Below are 23,366 nucleotides of genomic sequence, written 5' to 3' on the forward strand. Positions count from 1 at the left end.
CTGGCGTCTAGTAGGGGCTCAAGAAACATCTATTGAATGAATGACTGAATGAACAAACATTTGTAGCGTTTTTTTTTTACTATTTGAGGTGCCCTCATTGACCTGGGTAAGGAAAGCAGGACAAGATTTTTTTTTTATTTTGCACATATAAAAGTATTTAACTTCCAATTAGAAGTTCCAGACTTATCCACAGCCTTACAAGATAGAAGCCTCTTCTACCTTGGCTGACTCACTGGTCTCAAATTTAATCTTATTTTACATCTGAACAGTGCTCCACAACTTTGAAAGCCCTTTTAGCCACCGTAATGACAACAGTCCGATTAAGTATACAGAACAGTGATGAGCCACACCTCTGTGTTTCAGAATAAGTGAACTTTAATTAATTGACTCAACGATAGAAATAGCCCTGCCTGATCAGACCCGGATCTTTTGGGTCCCAGGTCTGAGAATTCAGTTATCACACTAAATCTTACCTGAGCTAGAGAAAATTTGTAGCTCCCAGCACCTCCCATCCCTACTCCCCAACACCTGAACAGAGGAGAAGCTGCAAGTACAGAGATCCAAAGCCAGCGTCTGAATGAGTAAAACACATCAGGGGGACTAGCTACAAAAATAGACATCGGAATAGCCCTACTCACATTCTAGGCTCTTTCTTAACTCTTTTAGGGATAGAGCTGGGTGGGGAGAGGGGAGCTGCTGGCAGGCAGCTTGTGCTTTTCGGGGAAGATTATCCCAGTGATTCTGATTCAACCCCCCACCACCACCTCCCCTCCGCCATCGCCCAGAAAATTCCCAGCTTAGTTGCCCCAGGTTATCTGATACTCCGCCCCAAGAACCTGGGAATAATGGCCCTGCTTTGGAGGTGTAGAGAAAATCCTCTCCTTACCTTGTTAATGGCTTAGGCTTCCCCACTGCTCTAAAGGCTCACTGCTAGCCAAGTTGTGCAGCTTTTGTCCTCTGACTCACCAACTCTCCTCTCAGCTTCCTCCTCCTCCTTGCATCTTGCATAACCATCCCTACTCAGAGCAAATTCCACTGCCTTCTTTCTCTGGCAAAAAATTACCCACCTTCCAAGACAGGGTTAAGAAAGCATCGCTCCCAGAGAGACTTGATATTAGCAGCTTTAACCCTGAGATACTCAAGGGGTGGGGAGACTCTGCTGGAATGGGCAGGGCCCGGAGAAGCAAAGGAGGAAGCATTCTCTCCCACCACTGGGAGGCGATCCTGGAATGTAGATCCCTTGAAGGCAGCTGAATAGGTTAACTACCTTAGGGCAAAGTGGAAAAAGAAAAGGGACCCCAGAAGTAGATGAGGTTGATAGGGAAATCGCAGGACAGTGACAGCCAAAATGGACACAATGTGAAACCGTGCTCTTATCTCTGCTGCAAAAAGAGGAGAAAACCTGGAAGGGATTTCTGGATTCCACCTTCCTGCTCACTTCACTGGATTTAGGGAGAAAACATTTTTTTGGGCCTCTGTGTCTTATTCAACATCTTCACCCTTCTTGCAGGAGGTAGTAACTAGAGGTATTACGTAGATGTAATAACTCGTTTTATGGGAGGACACATATGTATTGGCGTTTAGTTGGGGTACGGGAAAAGAAATTTCCCCCTCAAGAAAAAAAGAAACAAGTTATCATGAAAAATTATATCTTCTTACTAGCTGTGTGTGCTTGGGCAAATCACACAACTACTCTGAGCCACTTTACATGATTGTTGTGAGTGTAAAACAATAGGTGAATTTTTATTTACTTATTTTTGGCTGTGTTGGGTCTTTGTTGCTGCGCGCGGGCTTTCTCTAGTTGTGGTGAGCAGGGGCTACTCTTCGTTGTGGTGCGCGGTCTTCTCATTGCGGTGGCTTCTTTTGTTGTGGAGCACAGGCTCTAGGCGCATGGGGTTAGTTGCTCCATGGCACGTGGGATCTTCCCAGACCAGGGACCGAACCTGTGTCCCCTGCATTGGCAGGTGGATTCTTAACCACTGTGCCACCAGAGAAGTCCCAATAGGTGAATTTAAAAATATATATATGTATTTAATTGAAGTGTAGTTGATTTACAATGTTGTGCCAATCTCTGCTCTATAGCAAAGTGACTCAGTTTAGGTGAATTTTTTATTCAATTTTAAACTTAGAGCTTCCCTGGTTTTTTCCAGGGAAATTTTTTTCCAGTAAGTTCCAAATAGCAAAACTGGAATTTGCCAGGCACAGGCAATTATTAATATAGCATTTACAGTGTATTTACAACTATTTACATAGCATTTACATTGTATTACAATGTAATCTCGAGATGATTTAAAGTATACAGGAGGATGTGTATAGGTTATATGCATATACTACACCATTTTATGTAAGGGACTTGAGCATGGTATCAGCGAGGGTCCTGGAACCAATTCCCTTGCAGATACGGAGGAAGGGTTGATTGTACAGGCAAAAATATGCAGATCACTAAAGGGAAGTCTTCAGGTCAAAGGCCAGATTATATAAAGCAACACACCAGAAGTCCCAAGCCTTGAGTCTGCCACGAAAAATAGCCTGTATAGCTTCCAGGACACTGATTAATTCAGAAACTATTCGATAAATGTTTACTCCCTTTCATAGAGAGGGGAGATCCAGAAGAGAAGTCGCCTATAGTGTAGCACAGGCACAAACTGACTTCTCTTTCGTGGGCGGCTAAGAGCCTCTTACACTGTATATTCTTGGACTATGTCAGGTAGTCATAGATTCAGCCACTGGATTTGTCACATTATTAACTTCATAATCACTGTGTAATTCACACAGACCTTTATATAGTCCTTTCTTCCTGGAGGCGAGTTTATTGTTGGAATTAAATGGACTGTCACTCTCTGGGGAAGATAGAATCAACATTTCGCTTGGCTTATCTTGGCTATGAGGAAGGAAAAAAAAGATGAGGAAGCTCTTTTTACAACATGTACAGGAATAAAGGTAAATTGTGGTGGAGTGTAAAAGCGACTGATTTTGGAGTCAGACGTCTGGGCAAGTCATTCCACCTCTCTGAGCCCTAGAATATCACTGTAAAATAAGGTGTAAAGTATCAGTGTAAAATATATGTTCACCTAATGGAATTCTTGTGAATGTTAGGATTGGATTCATGCATATAACACCCCTAACGCAATATTATGACAATAATGAGTTTAAAAGTGGTAGTTATTATAGAATCATAATAACACCTCTTTTTTTCTTTCTCGGCTGTTGGCTTATTTTCCAAGGCCTTGAAAGAGAGAACAGACAGAGTTGTGTGAGTTCTGGGATAATCTAGGCAGTATATTTGCTGGTTTCAATCAGCTGAGCCCCCTAAGGCCTTATCATAAGCACAAATAACCAGACCTGTGGTGGTGCCTTGTATTGATTTCAGTCGTGTGCCCTTCTCTCCCTTCCTGTTTCTCTCTAGCAGGTGGAAGAGAAATTTCTCTTCCTCGAAGTGACTCCATTGCAGAGATGTAAATTGAAGAGCAAAACTGGGCCGTTGGTAGTTCTGCTTTTATTCTTACTATAAAAGTAATACTTGCTAATTATAAAAAATTTGAAAAATACAAAATGTATAAAGAAGACAACACAAATCTCTTTACATTTTGCTGCCGAGAGAAGAGCACCATTGATCGTTTTCCCCATGCCTGCAGAAATCTGTATAATTGGGATCACACTGAAAATATAGTTTTGTATTTATTTTTCCTTTGTCCTTAAAACATTTTAAATTATGAAATTAAAATTAAGGTATAAAGGTACAATTTAACAAATAGTATAAAGGAACTACCACTCCAAAATAAAACACCCAAAAAACAGAACATTGCCAAAGCTGGCTTAGTACCTCTTCACTCTCACATCCTCCCCCTTCCCTCATCATTCAGAGGTGACCACTTCCAAGGTAAGCAGCTCCTTATTCTTCCATATTGTTTATCACCTTAAGCAGTGCAATTGAATTTTCCCCAATATGACCTCTTTCTAGGTAGAATTATAGCACATGTATTCTTTTGAGATTTGCTTTTTTCATTTCATTTTATCCTCGTAAGTTTCATCACATTGTTACATACAGTTATGGCTTTTTTTTTTATTACTGTGTAATATTCCACCTATAAATATGCCACAATTTGTCCATGCTCATGGTAATGGACATTTGAGTTGTTCATAGTTTGGAACTATGACTGAATATTCTTGACATGTCTCCTGGCACACGTTTATACATGTGTCTCTAATAGAGGCTGGGTCGTGGGGGTTAGATCTGCTTTTTTCACTCACATTATATTGTGAGCATTTACCCATCTCAACACATATTTCTGGCAGACATTACTTTGAATGGATTTATCATATGCCAGTATTCCAGGATTCTATTGACAGATGTTTAGATTGTTTCCAATTTTTCCTTATTGCATTTGCATATAATTCTGTGACAAATACAGTGATCTTTTTTTTTTTTTTTTGGTTGTGTTGGGTCTTTGTTGCTGTGTGCGGGCTTTCTCTAGTTGCGGCGAGAGGGGGCTACTCTTTGTTGCGGTGCACGGGCTCTAGGTGCACAGGCTTCAGTAGTTGTGGCTCGCAGGCTCTAGAGCACAGTCTCAGTAGTTGTGGTGCACGGGCTTAGTTGCTCCACGGCATGTGGAATCTTCCTGGACCAGGGATCAAACCCTTGTCCCCTGCATTGGCAGGCAGATTCTTAACCACTGTGCTACCGGGGAAGCCCCAAACACAGTGTTCTTAATGATTAATGAAGCACCTCCCACAGTGCTCAGTGCAAGTAGCCATCACACCTCCTTCCTTACGTGTAATACCACAGATCTTAGCCTCTTTAATTTGTGATTCATAAGTCAGTTAGGAAGAACTTCTGGAAAGGCTGGCTGGAAGCAGTCGTTAAGAAATAGGTATTCATGGGACTTCCCTGGCAGTCCAGTGGTTAAGACTTCACACTCCCAATGCAGGGGGTGTGGGTTCAATCCCTGGTTGGGGAACTAAGATCCCCTATGCTGTGTGGCACAGCCAAAAAAAAAAAAAAAGAAATAGGTAATTAATCGAAAACTCAGGGTATCCAAAACAGAGGGCACTTCCAAAAAGGAATTATGGAGCGTGAAGGTTATGAAAGAAGATCATTGTAGCTACTGCTCCTTCAGCTTGCGACAAACCAGGTACTATACTTCACATTTATTTGGGTTATCACATTGTCTTTGCCATGGCCTTAGGAGGTAAATTTCATAATTTCCAAATGATGGAATAGAGGTTTGGAGAAGTTAAATAATGTATCCACAGTTACATGGTTTATAGTGGCAAAATCTGGACTCAGCCCCAGGTCTGTTCAAAGCCCAGGCTTACTCATCAGGTAATGTTACCTTCCTACATGACCATGGACCATTTCTTTAAGGCAGCACTGTCCAATAGAACTTTCTGTGGTGAGGAATGTTTTTGCACAAATACAGTGGCAACTACCACTTGTGGACATTGGACACTTGAAATGTGGCTAATGCTACCATTTTGGAAAGTGCAGTTAAGGTTGTACAGATCCAGTCCCTTTCTTTTTTTTGTTTTTGTTTTTGCTTTCAATTCTGTTTATTTTTTTAAGTCTGTCTTGAAAATACAACCAATGTGATTAATTGTGCCTTAAACAAAATCAGTGTCTAAACAAATTCAATATCTAAACACATCTTCACCAATGATATTAGGGAAAAGGGAAGGAATTTCAAAACACAGACCAGGAAACAATCACAAAATATAGGTTTAATTACTACTGTTAAAATTTTTTTTAAAAATTAGAAAAAAGAAACTACCAAGAAAACAATTGTAAGTACTGGAGTAAGTCTCGCTATTCTGAATAATGTAACATCTTTTCTAAATTGTAGATTTAGAAGTTTTAGAACACACAGGCATTAAGGAAAAGAAAGGCTAGTTCCTTGGGAATTACTATCCAGTATGATACAATTACTTCAGGATAACAGAAGCAGAACCTTCCTTACAATTAGATTTTAACAAATGATTTTGCCGCTAATAGAAATGGGGAAGGTGTGAATGACAAGTTTTGGAGGGTGAAAGAAAAAAAAATGGACTGAAGGTAAGCACTGGATACAGAACTGAGGTTTGCTTATTTTTCACAACCAAAAATAAGCAAGTTAAACTATCTTGTACAAATAAAGCTTGATACTAAGTATGCAAACAGAAGCATAAACATTTGTAACTAATCACACCCATGAAAGACTAGGTTAACACTTCAAACACAGTATGGCTACTAGTGGACATACAAGGCAGAAATTTCTAAGATACTGTTACACAGATGAGTAATGTTAGTATAAATTATTTACATTAAAATCTGTTTCGGGGGCTTCCCTGGTGGCGCAGTGGTTGAGAGTCCAAAATAACATTTTCTGTCAGAGATAATATGGACAAAAATTGTGTGCTGAACAGAAAGTTTTGAAACTGCTTAAAATGCACCTACTGTTTAAAGCAAACAAGTTTAACAAGTATAAATTTATACTGCGAGTCCATAGTGGTCATATATGAATAACTACACATTTCTTTTTTGTAAACCTCAGCAACTATATTCACACATCAAGAGTTGTCAGTGAGCTCAGTCTTAAACTACACCTTTTTTTTTTTTTTTTTTGCGGTACGCAGGCCCCTCACCGCTGCGGCCTCTCCCGCCGCGGAGCACAGGCTCCGGACGCGCAGGCCCAGCGGCCATGGCCCACGGGCCCAGCCGCTCCGCAGCATGCGTGATCCTCCCAGACCGGGGCACGAACCCGCGTCCCCTGCATCGGCAGGCAGATCCCCAACCACTGCGCCACCAGGGAAGCCCTGTCTGCTAAAGATTTTTACCTCAACTTTAAATCTTCCTAAAATGCCAACATCCCAAAATAAAATTTAGTATCACCTGACTGTAGACTGAATAAACCTTCAACATCAATCCTTAGCACCTCAAATAATGTCACAAAGTCATAACACATTTTTTTTCATGTAAGGACCAAGCGGTTTTAAAAACAATCTAGGGCTTCCCTGGTGGTGCAGTGGTTGAGAGTCCGCCTACTGATGCAGGGAACGCGGGTTCGTGCCCCGGTCTGGGAAGATCCCACATGCCACGGAGCGGCTGGGCCCGTAAGCCATGGCCGCTGAGCCTGCGCGTCCGGAGCCTGTGCTCCGCGACGGGAGAGGCCACAACAGTGAGAGGTCCGCGTACCACAAAAAAACAAAACAAAACAAAAACAATCTAAATGGCCTCAAAGCATTCCCAAACTTACATGAAAATTTGAGTACACATAATACTTCCAAAGAGTAGGATTGTTTTAAGATTCTCTTTGGATTCTAAGAATAACCATTTTGTTCATTTTTAAATAAATTATTTTACGAAAATAAACAATTGAGGATGTTTTTTTATCTTTAGTTTACCCAGGCAAAGGCCTTTGTGTTGCGCAGGCAAAGGCAACCACAACGTACACACAGGCTAGATTGTAACCTGTCCGCACAGAACAAATCAAGAGCGAGCAAGCCAAAAGGGACAAATGAAGCCTCCAATCTGATTTAAGCTCTTGTAGCTATGCCTCCTAGGGCAGCTTATTCCTGCCCTCTAGGTCTAAGATTGTGGGGCGCAGTTCCAAACCTACCAAAAATGGAAGCCAAGGGCATAAGCTGACAGGCAGGCAAAAAGATCTTTTGACAGGAATCACTCCATGAGTTAGGGAAGTGGATGAAAGTGAGGGGAATATAACGAAGATTCTAGAATAAAGGCAGTGGCAGGATTAAGGAGAAGCCTTAGGAAGTGTTCTCACACTTCTAAAGTATACATGTTAACTGGGTGGGGTCAAAAGTACAGTCCCCAGATACAAATGAAATTTTAAATAATTAGACGAGTGCCTACAGGCCAGAGTTAAATCCCTAGCGGTACTGTTAATATCAGATGTTATCAAGAGTGAACCGGAAACAGATTTTGTTTGTGCCTTTCCACAGACATTGAAGTCAAAGGAAGAGATTGCACCTACAACTAAGAACTAAGAGGCCCAAATGCCACCTTCATAAACCTTTGACCATAAATTTCCAAATTTGTGCTCTCATTTAGTTGAAGTTGCATTTATCCTAATTTACTGACATTTTTGTTTAAGCATGCCTACATTTTAAAAAATGGTGGTTAGTTTTGAAATTTAAGATAAAACTTCTAGAACCTTCACGGAGATTACTATTAAAACCCTTAGTATAAAAGATTTCTGTGATCCTTACAATTGATGGAAACCCTACTACTTTCATATTTTTTAATTTATATTTTCTGAAATATTGCTGGTCAGATATCCCCAACTGCTAAAGAAAATATAGTATGATATGGTTTCCCAAAATCGAAACATGGTTAATAAAAATGAAAAAAATTGTATTTACACAAAATAGCCTGAAAAATTAAAAAGAACGGTGTATCCTAGGTCCTACAGGGGAGGGAAAAGCAGCATCATAAATAAGTTCAAATTGAAAATTTGGAGTTTTTGTCCTGTGCCCCATGCTATTTATTCACTGCCATATTTTAAAAACAACAATTATGTTATCTGCATTTCTTCCTCATTCAGGTCAGCTTGGCTTTCTTCTTCGCAGGTCCTTTGTGCCCTTTGGCCTTTCTTCTTAAATCAAATCCCGCCTGTCGACCACAGGCACTTCCACTTCTATCTCCTCTGAGCTGCTATCCACAGTCTTCTCTGTTGATTGTGTCAGCTGATCCAGTTGCTCAGAATATGCTTTCAGACTGCTCCTCTGACTGGCTCTTCTGTCCTGCATTCTGTGCAAATGGCACATCTTCAAGTTCAGCCTCTATTAAAGAGGTCTGAGGAAGAGCTGGAGATGTTTCCTGAGGCTCGGCTACCCGCTCCTCACCCTGGTCTTCCAATGAGGCAGTAGTGTTGGGTGATACATTTTCAGGAATCGATTCTTCAGAAAATTCAGTTATCACGGAATTTGGAAAACCATTCTTCATTTGGGATAGTAGCCACATTGTCTGAACTCCCAAAATGTGCTTTCTTTCTTGAAACTAGAGGCAGCCTCTCTTCAGTGTGCCCCTTGTCATCAGATGGGCCTTCATCTAGCGACATTTCTGAGTCAGTTACATGTGAAGTCTTATCCTGTGCAACAGCGTCAGGAGATTTTGAAGATTCTACCACCAGTGGAACAAGATTTGTAGAGTCTTCACTGGCATTAAAAGACTGCAATTTTATTATATTTTATTTTTATTATTATTATTATTTTTTTTTGCGGTACACGGGCCTCTCACTGTTGTGGCCTCTCCCATTGTGGAGCACAGGCTCCAGACGCGCAAGCTCAGCGGCCATGGCTCACGGGCCCAGCCTCTCCGCGGCATGTGGGATCTTCCCGGACCGGGGCACGAACCCGTGTCCCCTGCCTCGGCAGGCGGACTCTCAACCACTGCACCACCAGGGAAGCCCCAAAACTGCAATTTTAATTCTTCACCTAAAACTTCACTAGTGGAGTCCTCCTCTTCTGTTATAAGTGAAGTCTTAAGAGTATCATCCATTATCTCATCATTCATAGGCTCTAATTCAGATTCCTTTTCACCTTCTTGCTTTTCCAGGCCTGGCTGGGTTTCTGGTGCTGGTCGAACATTTTTATCACTACTTTCATCTTCAGATTCAATCACAGCCTGTTCGGGTTCTTCTTCCAAGAATTTTTCTGAGCTCTCTGATATTCGTGCAGTAGACTCCAATTTGTTCACTGAAGCTGTAGGTGAAGTCTGGGGAGTCTTTTCATCTTCCCCTCGAGAACTACTAAATTCAGAATCCTGAAACCATTTTCCAATCTTTGGCTGCTTTAGATGACTACTTCGAGCACGAGTGGAAACAGGTGTTTTATCGTGACCTTCAGAAGTGCTTGCAAAGGCATCTTTTAGAGAATCAATAGTTAGCTGCATCTCACTAGACAGACTGTCTTCAGCTCCTGCTTCATAGTCTGGAACAGATGCAAGACCATATTCTCCAGACACAGGTCTTTTAGCTTCATTTTGAGAAACTGCAGTCATTTTACACGTTTCTCTTTGTAATGCTCTGGTGATTGGTATTCTCTGGTACCAGTGTCCAACACCTTCAACTTCCCAAAGCAGTTCATGGTCTCCTGGATATTTTTCAAAGCACTGGTTGCAAGCTGTGTACATAAGAGAGGTCAGTGGATACCACAAGCCAAGTGCATCTTCTGTGAAGGAATCAACAAAGTCCTCCAGCATATGAAGCCCAAAGTCTTTGCCTCTATATTTCTTTCTTATGAACATTGTATCAACAACTGGCAGTTGGTAGCTTTGGGTAAGAAACGAGGCACATATGCTTCCTGTAGGCTTAACTGGATAAAACCCAGTGGCCTCTTCTTTCTTCCACAGAATCTTAGCATAATCAGTACTGCTATGACCCGGGAATGGGATCTCATTTATCTCCATTTTCTGCTTTCTGTAAATAATTCGATTCAGTACAGAACCCCTCTCTCCCCAAGAGTTCTCACCTGCTTAAGTCTCTCTCTAGAAGGGACAGATGTTTTCACAGTATCATCAATAGCCCACCACTGACCAGCAAGGTAAAGTGCCGCGGCTGTGAGTGAGTCCTCGGGTGCAGAAAGAGCAAGAACTTTCTGGGTCTGATCTCCACCATAGAGAGGTACAAAGCCTACATTTGATAGGCTAATAGGAATCGTAATATTGAGAAGAGAAGAACATTCAGGATTTTCAGGGTCCCCACACCTGAGACCTGACATGTAATCTTCAGAAGAATTTTCCATTTCCTCATGACTGCAATTATCCAGCATATCCACAGGGAATGCCATCCTCTGGGACGCGCCGCCTGAGCCCGGGAAAGGAGGCGGAGCCGCGGGAATGAATGAAGCCGGCGGCGGCTCGCTGGCGACCCCCGGCCGGGACCGGGCTGCGCCGCTCCCGGCTGCCGGGGCCGGTACAGCCGCCTGCCCCTCGCCCGGGACGCCCGGCTCCTCCAGTCCCTTTCTTTTTGAGTCTCAGAGAATCTGATGAAAGATAAAGACCTTCTCTCTAGAAAAACGCACGTTTGCAAATCATCCAATTTCAAGGGGTCCCAAGTTAAGAATCCTTACAAAAGTCTGCACGCACTTCAGGTGCTTCTCAAACTGTGATTTTGTGGAGAGAGCTTTCTCCCAGGGACCACTATACAGCAGAGCTCTGAGCTCCATCATTTGCTCTTGGATCTTTACAGTCTGGGGACCAATCTGAATGGTGAAGAAATCCTTGGTCAGCCCCTGAACCAGAGTCTGATTTTCTCAAGAGATCAAGAAGGATTTCTATGCTGGTTACACTACACATTCCTGCTACCTTCACCCAGACCATCACTCCTTGTGTACTAGGATTGGAGTTTCTCAACTGCTGTACTTGGCTACCCGTCTTTACTGTCCACAGTGACACTAAAAGCACAGTCCAGCTTTCCTTGCGTTTCTTTTCGTGTAGGGGCTCCAGCACTCCTCATTTCACTCAGTATGCATCAGCCTGCAGTGTGGATGTTAAGGCCTGAAACTTGAGTGACGTTACACTCCCTCCATTGTTCACCAGCCCTGTGTGGCTTACCAAAGCCTGGTGTCAGTCCCAACCAGGGTACTGGCTAAGCGGCTGGGTTTAAAGAATGAATTCTGGAGGACTGGAGATTTCTGTTTTGGCTAAGCATCTGTAGACTGTAGCAGTTAGTTGGACCTTAGCGTCCTAGGGAGCCAAGACCTTCTGAAGAAGTATGCCAGGAAGGGAACCTTGGTTGCTGTAAATCCTATTATCAAATGGACAACTGCCTTCAGTAGAACTTGCTTCCTTGAGCTGGGCCCTGAGGGAGGACACCTGGGTGGGGATCCCCTGGCAATGGGATAGCCCTTATCTCTGTATTAGAATTATCTATTTCAGTCAACACTGGGAGAACAAGCTGAATTGAGGTAGGTCAGTAGGAGGTAAAAGGTAAACACGGTTTTAAGTTTCTTGTTGGTTCTTGCTTGCTTAAGTCTCCTTAACAGGTCAGAGTGGGTGAGAAAATGGGAAATAGAGCCAGGAGTTCCTTGTAGAGCCCAGACTTGTAAGTTCTTGGTGGTTCAGGAGCTTGACATTGTTGGATGATGCCTTACCTGGAGTCAGGACAGGATGTGATCTGAGGATTCCGCCTCCAGGCTTTCAAAAATCCATGGAGACTGCGGCAGGTGATCCATGAGGGCCAGTCAAGGAGTTTCTGGGGATGAAATCTGGGGAGAATAAAAGGGTGTCTTCTGTTGGGCTGTATTCCATGTATCACATTGATCGCCAAGGTCTGTCTGTTCTACCCCCAAGTAACTGTCAAATTTGCTCCCTTTCCCTTTATGTCCATAGCCACTGTCTTTGCTCAGACTCTCAGTTTTCCTTGCTTGAATCTCTGCCAACAGCCCCTCAACTATTCCCTCCACCTCCGATCCCACCCCTCCAGTCTCTGCTCCACCCTACAGCTAGAGTGATCTTTCATTGTACAGATCTGATCCCTATCACCTTTCTGCTGGAAATGCTGCAGTGGAGCTCATTATAGGCAAGATGAAAACTTGGCATGCCAGTAAGTATTTTTTTCAAGTGCTGTTGTTTCTGTACTCTCCATCATAATCTCCTTCATGCAGTAAATTCCAGAAATACTTGTTGGGTGTCTCTTACACTCCAGGCACTACTCTAGGCCCTGAAAACAGCAGTGAACAAAACAGGCAAAATTCTCTGTGTCTGTGGAGCTTGCATTCTGTTGGGTGGGGAACAAACACATAAATGTGTAGTATATCAGATTGTGATAAGTGCTATGGAGAAAAATAAGGAAAGAAGAAATTGTGACCAGGGGTGGGGTTGTTCCAATTTTTATTTTTTATTTATGTATTTATTTATTGATTTTTTAGTTGTGGCACACAGGATCTTCATTGTGGCATGCAGACTCTTAGTTGCGGCATGTATGTGGGATCTAGTTCCCTGACTGCGGATGAAACCCAGGCCCCCTTCATTGGAAGCACGGAGTCTTAACCACTGGACGACCAGGGAACTCCGTTTTCCAATTTTTAATAGAAGGGTCAGGGAAAGTAACATTTTGGCGAGAACCTAAAGGAGGTGAGGAAAATACCTGAGGAAAGACCATTCTAGGCAAAAGAAACAGGCAAGTGCAGAGGTGCTAAGCCAGGAGTCACAAGGAAAGCAGTGTGACTGATCAGAGTGAGTTAGCAAGGAGAGCATAAGAGAGGAGGTGGCAAGGAAGCAAAGGCAAGATGGGACAAATGGTGGAGGAGTGCAGTAGACCTTATTAGTTGGAGTTTGACTCTGACGTAGGGTGAAATGGGAAGCTACTGGAGGGTATAAGTTTAGGAATGACATATTCTAAGGGATCATTTGGGTTACAGTGAGGGGAATAACCCATAAGAGGGTCAAGGGCAGAAGCTGGGAGGTCAGCTAGGAGGCTAGGCAAGAGACCATTGTCTCGGATCAGGGTAGTAGCAGTGGAGGTAGTGGATTCTAAAATATCTATTAAAACATATATTTTTAAAGGTAGAGTCAAATAATTCACTGATGGATCAGATGTGGAAATGAGAGTAAGAGAGGAGTCAAGGCTGACTCAAGTGTATGGTTGCCATTTTCAAAGATGGGAAGAATTAGACTTTGGTGTAGAAATCAAGAATTTGGTTTTGGATGTGTTAAGTTCAAGATGCCTATTGGACAACCAAGTGGGAATGTTGATCAGGTAGTTAGATATATGTATATGCATACATATATAGAATTCAAAGGAGAGGTCTGGGCTTGAAATGTATATTTGAGAATCATCAACATAGAGAGCCACAAGGCTGGATAAAAGCACTCATGAAGAGTGAGAAGTTGGAGAAGAGGACAAAAGAAACCAAGGAGTCCCCAGCAAGATAGGCAGAAAACAAAGTGTGTATGGTGCCAAGAGAAGAAAGTGTTACAGGGAGAAAGGAGTAATCAATTGTGTTTAAAGCTTCAGAAAGATTAAGGATAGATATTGACCATTAGATATAGCAGTTTGGATGTCATTCATAACCTTGACAAGAGGACATTCTGTGGAGTCATAAGCATGAAAATCTGATGGGAGGAAAGGTTTGGAGATGGGAAAATAGCCAATTCTCATTGTCTGAAGGGGAGGAGAAATGGGACCGTAGCTGGAAAGAGAAGTGAGATCAAGAGACAGTTGTTGTTTTTGAAGATGAGAGAAATAATGGCTTGTTTATTTGCTGAGGGAAATGATCCAGGAGAGAGAGGAGAATGGTTGGAGTGATGGAATCAGGTGTACACAAGTGGAGGAGTTGGCCCAAGTTAGGAGCACATACCATTCATCATTATTGATAGGAGGGAAGGCAGAGTAGATGAGCATGGATGCGGGGAGGTAGGAACCTTGTGGACTTTCTCTTCTTATTTTTATTTTCTCAGTGAACTAGGAGACAAGGTTGTCATCTTAGGATGGGGAAGAAGTTGTGAAAAGTTTGAAAAGAGAGGGGAAGGTATGCAATGGCCATCTGTGAGAATGCGTTAATGACTGTGCTAGGATAATGTAAGTAGAATTGATGAGTGACATTGAAGGCCTTTTTAAGGTGAGTGGTCATAAACTTAAAGTGAGAGCAGTTAGCAGAGGTATGTGAATTTTCCAGTCATGTTCAGCTGCCCACTTGTGCATGCATAGGTGGAAGGTTAGATTTTATTAAGGCTTGTGTTCTGTCAGAAAAGTACAATGAAGCGAGAGAGAGGGGAAAGGGAACCAAGGTTATATTCGAAGGAGTGATTATAATAACAAACCACAGAATCTAAGTGAGATAAGAGGTGAAACAAGGACAATAAGGGAATAACTGAGTTACAATGGAGGACAAATTTTTAGAGGAGAGGCGGTCAGGGATTTTAGAAATTAGTGTTTTGGAAGCATCATCTATAAGGATACTGAGGTTATGTGGGAGCAGGGTTGGAGAGTGGTAGTGGCCACATGACGGCAATGAGGGTAGCACAGTCTGGTTAACATCAGAATCAAAGCTGGACGCTTTTGGGAAGGAGGGAAGCAGAATGGTCTGGAAGCAGCAATAAGGACAATAAGGGCACCTGAAATTCTAGAAATTTAGAAATGTCATTCTGGAGATGAATAGTGTCACCATTTCTGCAAATGATGCAAAGCACCTGGAGTCAGCTCGACTGAACAAATGGGAGTTTTGATTGAAGGAAGAAAGGGGTGGAGTGTGGAACACTGAAGAACAAGGTCATTCTTCAGGGGATTTTACAGGAGTTTCTGGTGCTGACTCGTATGACAAGAAGTCTGGGCATAGTCAGTTGGGGCTCTTAACAGTGGCTCAGTGATGTGTTAAGTGCCATCTTTCTGCAGACCTTCAACCTGACACTTACTGCCTTATGGTCGTAAGAAGTTTGCTGCACATGTAGAACTCAAATCTAAATTCCAAATGGGAAAGGGGGAAAAGGTTAACAGGCAAAGGGTATATGCATCTATGAGGCAAAAATGTGGAAGTACTCCTGAACTAATGTTAGGGATCTCCCTTAGGACAGGACACTTTTATCTGTGTACATCTGTCACCTAGCACAGTGCCTGCCACCTAGAAGGTGCACAGTGAAATCTTGTGAAAGGAATGAATGAATGAACCTTTGTTCAACCTTTACAAAGGGCCTTACTTCTTTGTGCACAACAGGTGCAAAATTCCCCATAGTTAAACAGTGTAATCAAATGGACACACCCACAGAAAACCTAGTTCAGCAAGATATGTGAAGCTACAGTATATAGTAAACACTCATCACAGATTAAAGCTTTTTTCTACCTCAAGTACAACGACTATTTCTTAAACATTGCGCAATGTATTTTATATTTTATTATGTTGTATAGATCCGTTTAAAGATAATCTAAATACTGTAAGTACACTTTAAAGGGTAGAGTGTAAATGGATATGACTCAGTCTAGATATCTTTACTATTATCTTCAGTACACAATACCAAACCATTGTGAACTACTGATATTTCCTAAATCATGTCAAAAAATTTGCATGGCTTAAAAAAAAAGTATTTGTGTTAATATAAAAAAAAGAGAAAGAGAGAACTTCCTCTAAGGGTCTACAGAGGAAAATATCATATCTAGTAGCCTAGTCAGGTATGGGGGTGGGGAGAAAGGCAAGAATATTATCCTTATGAAAGGTCAGCAACAATCACATGGTATCGCATGTTTTGGGGACACTGAGCAAACTAGTTTTGCCTAAGAAGAGAGTTTCTACAGAGAAATAGTAAAAAAAAAAAAAAAAAAAATGTCTGGGAGTGGTAGGGCAGGATGGAGCCCAGTCGTGGAGATCCTTGAATATAAGGTTAGGGACATTTTAACATTATCTTTTACTCAGCAGGGGATAGTTAACTTTTGAGCAAGGGAGTGACATAATGAAGGGTTGGGTCAATCTTAGCTGCTAAATTCTAGCAGCATGGTGTGGGATGGTTTTTGCAGAAATATGGCTAATAGTCATATCAAATAATTTAATACAAAATAATATTATGCTCCCATTTATCTTTTTTATAAATTAATCAATTTATTTATTTTTGGCTGCGTTGGGTCTTCGTTGCTGCACGTGGGCTTTCTCTAGTTGCCGTGAGCGGGGGCTACTCGTCCTTGCAGTGCACGGGCTTCTCATTGCGGTGGCTTCTCTTGTTGCGGAGCACGGGCTCTAGGCGCGTGGGGTTCAGTAGTTGTGGCTCGTGGGCTGTAGAGCGCAGGCTCAGTAGTTGTGGTGCATGGGTTTAGTTGCTTCGAGGCATGTGGGATCCTCCTGGACCAGGAATTGAACCTGTATCCCCCGCATTAGCAGGTGGATTCCTAACCACTGTGCCACCAGGGAAGTCCCCCGTTTATTTTTAAATCACATGTCTTATTAAAGTCTAGATTTCTGCTGGATGCCAGTGACCAAGGAATTATTTTGAGATGAAAAGGTTTGCTATTCTCTCCCTGACAGTCATTTAGCCTGTTGTGCATTGGGGGTCCATGAATTGTTTCTTCCCCGCTCCGGCTATTGGGTTGTCTCATTTTCTTCTATTTTGCTTTCCATACACTCCCCTGGCCTCTGCTGGTCTAATTCTGTGAAAAACTAATTATAGCCAGGGGTAGAGGTCAGATGTAAGAATGAACGAGACTCCATGTAACCAAAACCAGAATCAACATCGGAATAAACTATTCTAAGTGCTTTTCTTAAGAGCACATTTCACCTGAGTTGTGGTAGCATTTACCTTTCAGGTGTGAGGATGTCATTTTGTCCTCAAAAAGTGTTTCATAATCCACTAATTATATTTGTTAGGTGGGTGTCACTGTTTTTTATGCAAGTGGAATTTAGTCAGGAAGGATAAGTACCTTATCTAAAATCTTGTGTCATGTTTTCTCTAGAATGTTTTCTCCATTTTGCTCCCATTCCACCTGACACACTCCTTTTAAGCCTTCTAAACTCTGTTCAGACATGCCTTGTCTGTGCAAGGTTTCCTTACCCCACTGCTCAGTTCAGTCTCCTCCCTCCCTGCCCCACTGCAACGGTCTCTGGGTTGTACAGGCCTCTGCAGTTATGCACGTTGCTCTACATGTCTGTCTCCCCTGTGGGATTACAGGGGTGATGAGGGGGTTGTGAATCCAAAGCGAGAGAATCTAAAGGCAAAGTGGAAACTTCTGAACTTGGCCAACAGTCTGAGCAAAAGATAAAGGGGCAACACCTAAAACCATCCCCAGCTAGATTCATTTCCTTCCTGCTTTCAAATGTTTGGGAAGGGAGTTTTCACAGCCCCCCAGTAGCCATCAGGGCAATGGTGTTCACCTCAGGGACACCCAGGCCAACTCCCTGTGCTGTTTGCTGAGCGCGTCTCGCGTCTCACACCACCTTATCCCCTCCTGGGCGCTCCTCACAGCACGGCTGCTTTTTCTGCTTCACTGCGTTTCCAGCGTGGGTGCTCACGCCTCACTTCACTTTGCCCCGTTTTCTCACACTTCTGTCACCCAGGAACTTTGTTTCCTCCTTCTGAGGAGATCTACCTTCACCACCACATCCTCCTCTACTCACCGCCCTGCCTCCCTCCCAGGGGCTCTTGCGGGCCTCCCTGGAGAGCCCGGGGAGGGAGCTAACTCCTCTGGGCCCCTGGGGCATGTTTTCTATTATGTGGTGAATATTCCTCCTGACTTTTCAAACCTGTAATCAGACAGGCATGAAGTGTAATCAACAGGTGCTGAGGACTGAATGAAAGTGAGCACAGTTTATTTAAGGGGCAAGGAGGAAGTCTACACTGGCAGGCCTGCTCTTCCAGCTTCTTCAGGCTCCCTATGGACAAAACCACTGGTCAGCCGGCTTAGGGTTGAAACTGGCAGGTGGACCTTGGGGAAGCTGAGTCCTGAAGCTTCACACACAACCTGTCCGCAGGATGCCGAAAGAACCCAGTACGGGTCTGCTGCTCCCCACCTTGAATTCCTCAGATCTGTAACAAAGCGGGGGGCCCAGGTGGCCCCACTACTCCAGCTCTAGGGTCTCCTTCCAATAGGTGATGAGAAGGGTTGGAGTGGGGAAAAGAAATATTCCAACCTCTCTCTCCTCCCACCCTCTGGTTTCTAATAGGTGCCTCCTGTTGGTTGAATCCTACTGGAAACCAGAAGGCAAAGAAGCCCATTGATGCAGTCCTCAGGGACGAGCCCCCCAGGGACCAGAGCAGGGCTGAGAAGGGCAGAGAATGGATCTGTTGGGAAGAAGGAACATACAGAAAATAACCAAGCACAGTCAGTGAGGCTGAGTGGGGCAAGCACAGGGTTGGAGCCTGCTTTTCTTTAAGACTTAGGTATTGGGCTTCCCTGGTGGCGCAGTGGTTGAGAGTCCGCCTGCCGATGCAGGGGACACGGGTTCGTGCCCCATCCGGGAAGATCCCACATGCCACGGAGCGGCTGGGCCCGTGAGCCATGGCCGCTAAGCCGGCGCTTCTGGAGCCTGTGCCCGGCAATGGGAGAGGCCACAACAGTGAGAGTCCCGCATACAGCAAAAAAACAAACAAAAAAAACCTTAGGTATTGTGTCATCCTGGATTTTTTGCAATAATTTTGATTCTTTAAAAAATTAAAATATTACTGATTTTTTTAGCGCTTTCCCCTCCCCTGAAATTTTGCACCTGAGGCAAAATTCACCTCACCTTAATCCTGGTCCTGAAGTGGTGTTCTGTGGATTAGGGAGATTATGAGTGGGTCTTATTTTGTCATTTTTGCTCATTTTTGCTGTATGTTCCAGTTTTTTTTTTTCAAGTGATCCTATATTTGTTATAAAAACAGTTAAATGCAAGATATCTTCTTTGAAAGTAGGGATCCTTCGTTTGTACAACGTGGAGCAGACTTAGCAGAAAAATCAAATGTTTGTTGGATGAGTAAATAAAAGAATGTGTATGTCAACTCTATTCCCAAATCCTACCTCTTCTCAAAATTCTAACTCAAATGGTACTTCCTCATAAAACATCTCCTTATATCCCAAATCACATTGGCCTACCAAGGCCTACACAATGTGTCCATGGCCCACCCCCATCTCTCCATATATCCCCCCTTACCTCCTGCCACCCTTCCTCTCCACTATATTGGCCCCCTACTGCGTGTTGCTCCTGAAACACAGGAAGCAATTCATTAATATTGTTGAGAATGAGTGTGACCGCTCTCTCTTCTATCATTCTTGTCATAATCTTTTGTTCTTATAGTTATGCATTTATTTTATCTCCCCTACTCTTAAGTGACTCAGGCTATTTTACTCACTTTGATATGATCCTTGGTGCCTGGCACAATGCTTGGCATGTTGTCATAACAAATATTAACAACAGTAGTAGAAGAGTCATCATTTGAGTGATTACTATGGGCCAAACACTATATTACACATTTATCAGTATCACCTCACTTCTGTTTTTTTTTTGTTTGTTTTTTGCTTTTGTGGTACGCGGGCCTCTCACTGTCGCGGCCTCTCCCATTGCGGAGCACAGGCTCCAGACGCGCAGGCGCAGCGGCCATGGCTCATGGGCCCAGCCGCTCTGCGGCGTGTGGAATCTTCCCAGACCGGGTCACAAACCCGTGTCCCCTGCATCGGCAGGTGGACTCTCAACTACTGCACCACCAGGGAAGCCCCTCACTTCTGTATTTTAAATGACTGTGAGGACACACATTTATAGGAATCCACACAAGTCTGTTATTAGTCCAACTTCACAGCTAAGGAAGCTGAGGTCTAGACAGGTCAAGTAACTTGCTGAAGGTCACATTGCTAATAAGTGGCGTTACAGGAAAGTGTAATCCTAAATTACATCAGATCAGTAGTTCTCAAACCGTAGTCCAGGAACTACTGAGATTCCCAAGACATTTCAGGGGAGTCTGTACATTCCAAACCACTCTTGTATGTATACAGTGTTTTTCCTGAGGCTCCACTCCATGTGATATCAAACACCTTGAATACAGAAGCAGAGAGAATCCAGCTGTCTCCAGTTAAGTCAGGCACTAAAGAGATTTTCAAAAATAATGCTGATCTTTTCACTTATTTTTTTCTGTTTTGGAAAATATAGTTATTTTTCATAGAAAGTCTTATACATATAATGTGTTTATTATTGTTATTTTAAAATATATTAATAAATATTTTAAAAAATTCATCAGTGTTCCTTTTTAATATAGTAAATATAGATAGACGTAGCCTACATAAACAAAAACTTTTGGGGTCCTCAGTATCTTTAAGAGTATTATGCGGCCCTGAGACCAAAGTCCTTGAGAATAGATGTGTTAGATAATTTATAAGTTTCTTCTCAGCTCAAAAATGTAGGGGTTCTCTATCCGTGAAGCAGTTTTGGAGGGTAGGGGCTCAAGATCATTAATCAGTCTGAGAAAAGAGGGGCAGTCTTGGGGCCTGACTCCATGCCTAGGTTCTACATTGACTGGCCTTGGTAACCTGGATTTTTTTTTTTTTTTAAACATCTTTATTGGGGTATAATTGCTTTACAATGGTGTGTTAGTTTCTGCTTTATAACAAAGTGAATCAGCTATACATATACATATGTTCCCATATGTCTTCCCTCTTGCGTCTCCCTCCCTCCCACTCTCCCCATCCCACCCCTCCAGGCTGTCACAAAGCACCGAGCTAATATCCCTGTGCCTTGTGGCTGCTTCCCCCCAGCTATCTACCTTACTACGTTTGTTAGTGTGTATATGTCCATGACTCTCTCTCGCCCTGTCAAAACTCACCCTTCCCCCTCCCCATATCCTCAAGTCTGTTCTCCAGTAGGTCTGCGTCTTTATTCCTGTCTTACCCCTAGGTTCTTCATGACATTTTTTTTTCCTTAAATTCCATATATATGTGTTAGCATACGGTATTTGTCTTTTTCTTTCTGACTTACTTCACTCTGTACGACAGACTCTAGGTCTATCCATCTCATTACAAATAGCTCAATTACATTTCTTTTTAAGGCTGAGTAATATTCCATTGTGTATATGTGCCACATCTTCTTTATCCATTCATCCGATGATGGGCGCTTAGGTTGTTTCCATCTCTGGGCTATTGTAAATAGAGCTGCAATGAACATTTTGGTACATGACTCTTTTTGAATTTTGGTTTTCTCAGGGTATATGCCCAGTAGTGGGATTGCTGGGTCATATGGTAATTCTATTTGTAGTTTTTTAAGGAACCTCCATACTGTTCTCCATAGTGGCTGAACCAATTCACATTCCCACCAGCAGTGCAAGAGTGTCCCCTTTTCTCCACACCCTCTCCAGCATTTATTGTTTCTAGATTTTTTGATGATGGCCATTCTGACTGGTGTGAGATGTTATCTCATTGTAGTTTTGATTTGCATTTCTCTAATGATTAATGATGTTGAGCATTCTTTCATGTGTTTGTTGGCATTCTGTATATCTTCTTTGGAGAAATGTCTGTTTAGGTCTTCTGCCCATTTTTGGATGGGGTTGTTTGTTTTTTTGTTATTGAGCTGCATGAGCTGCTTGTAAATTTTGGAGATTAATCCTTTGTCAGTTGCTTCATTTGCAAATGTTTTCTCCCATTCTGAGGGTTGTCTTTTGGTCTTGGTTATGGTTTCCTTTGCTGTGCAAAAGCCTTGAAGTTTCATTAGGTCCCATTTGTTTATTTTTGTTTTTATTTCCATTACTCTAGGAGGTGGGTCAGAAAGGATCTTGCTGTGATTTATGTCATAGAGTGTTCTTCCTATGTTTTCCTCTAAGAGTTTGATAGTTTCTGGCCTTACATTTAGGTCTTTAATCCATTTTGAGCTTATTTTTGTGTATGGTGTTAGGGAGTGATCTAATCTCATATTTTTACATGTACCTGTCCAGTTTTCCCAGCACCATTTATTGAAGAGGCTGTCCTTTCTCCACTGTACATTCCTGCCTCCTTTATCAAAGATAAGGTGTCCATATGTGCGTGGGTTTATCTCTGGGCTTTCTATCCTGTTCCACTGATCTATCTTTCTGTTTTTGTGCCAGTACCATACTGTCTTGATTACTGTTGCTTTGTAATATAGTCTGAAGTCAGGGAGCCTGATTCCTCCAGCTCCTTTTTTCGTTCTCAAGATTGCTTTGGCTATTCGGGGCCTTTTGTGTTTCCATACAAATTGCAAAATTTTTTGTTCTAGTTCTGTGAAAAATGCCAGTGGTAGTTTGATAGGGATTGCATTCAATCTGTAGATTGCTTTGGGTAGTAGAGTCATTTTCACAATGTTGATTCTTCCCATCCAGGAACATGGTATATCTTTCCATCTATTTGTATCATCTTTAATTTCTTTCATCAGTGTCTTATAATTTTCTGCACACAGGTCTTTCGTCTCCTTAGGTAGGTTTATTCCTAGATATTTTATTCTTTTTGTTGCAATGGTAAATGGGAGTGTTTTCTTGGTTTCACTTTCAGATTTTTCATCATTAGTATATAGGAATGCCAGAGATTTCTGTGCATTAATTTTGTATCCTGCTACTTTACCAAATTCATTGATTAGCTCTAGTAGTTTTCTGGTAGCATCTTTAGGATTCTCTATGTATAGTATCATTTCATCTGCAAACAGTGACAGCTTTACTTCTTCTTTTCCGATTTGGATTCCTTTTATTTCCTTTTCTTCTCTGATTGCTGTGGCTAAAACTTCCAAAACTATGTTGGATAAGAGTGGTGAGAGTGGGCAACCTTGTCTTGTTCCTGATCTTAGTGGAAATGCTTTCAGTTTTTCACCATTGAGGATGATGTTTGCTGTGGGCTTGTCATATATGGCCTTTATTATGTTGAGGAAAGTTCCCTCTATGCCTACTTTCTGGAGGGTTTTTATCATAAATGGGTGTTGAATTTTGTCAAAAGCTTTCTCTGCCTCTATTGAGATGATCATATGGTTTTTCTCCTTCAATTTGTTAATAT

The 23,366-nt window shown here is 42.4% G+C and overlaps 1 protein-coding gene and 1 pseudogene across 1 annotated transcript; one reads left to right on the forward strand and one right to left on the reverse strand.

Moving 5' to 3' along the window:
• The window catches only part of LOC116743413, a 77,131-nt pseudogene that overhangs the window by 42,698 nt on the left and 11,067 nt on the right, over positions 1-23,366 (forward strand).
• On the reverse strand, positions 8,534-10,782 carry LOC116743412 (soluble lamin-associated protein of 75 kDa-like). The gene is given in 7 exon segments (XM_032611780.1): positions 8,534-8,596; positions 8,599-8,703; positions 8,705-8,930; positions 8,932-9,164; position 9,376; positions 9,411-10,296; positions 10,530-10,782. Coding segments are annotated over 7 exon segments (1,767 nt in total).

The sequence above is a fragment of the Phocoena sinus genome, chromosome 19, assembly GCF_008692025.1.
Source record: "Phocoena sinus isolate mPhoSin1 chromosome 19, mPhoSin1.pri, whole genome shotgun sequence".
NCBI classification, from domain to species: domain Eukaryota; kingdom Metazoa; phylum Chordata; class Mammalia; order Artiodactyla; family Phocoenidae; genus Phocoena; species Phocoena sinus.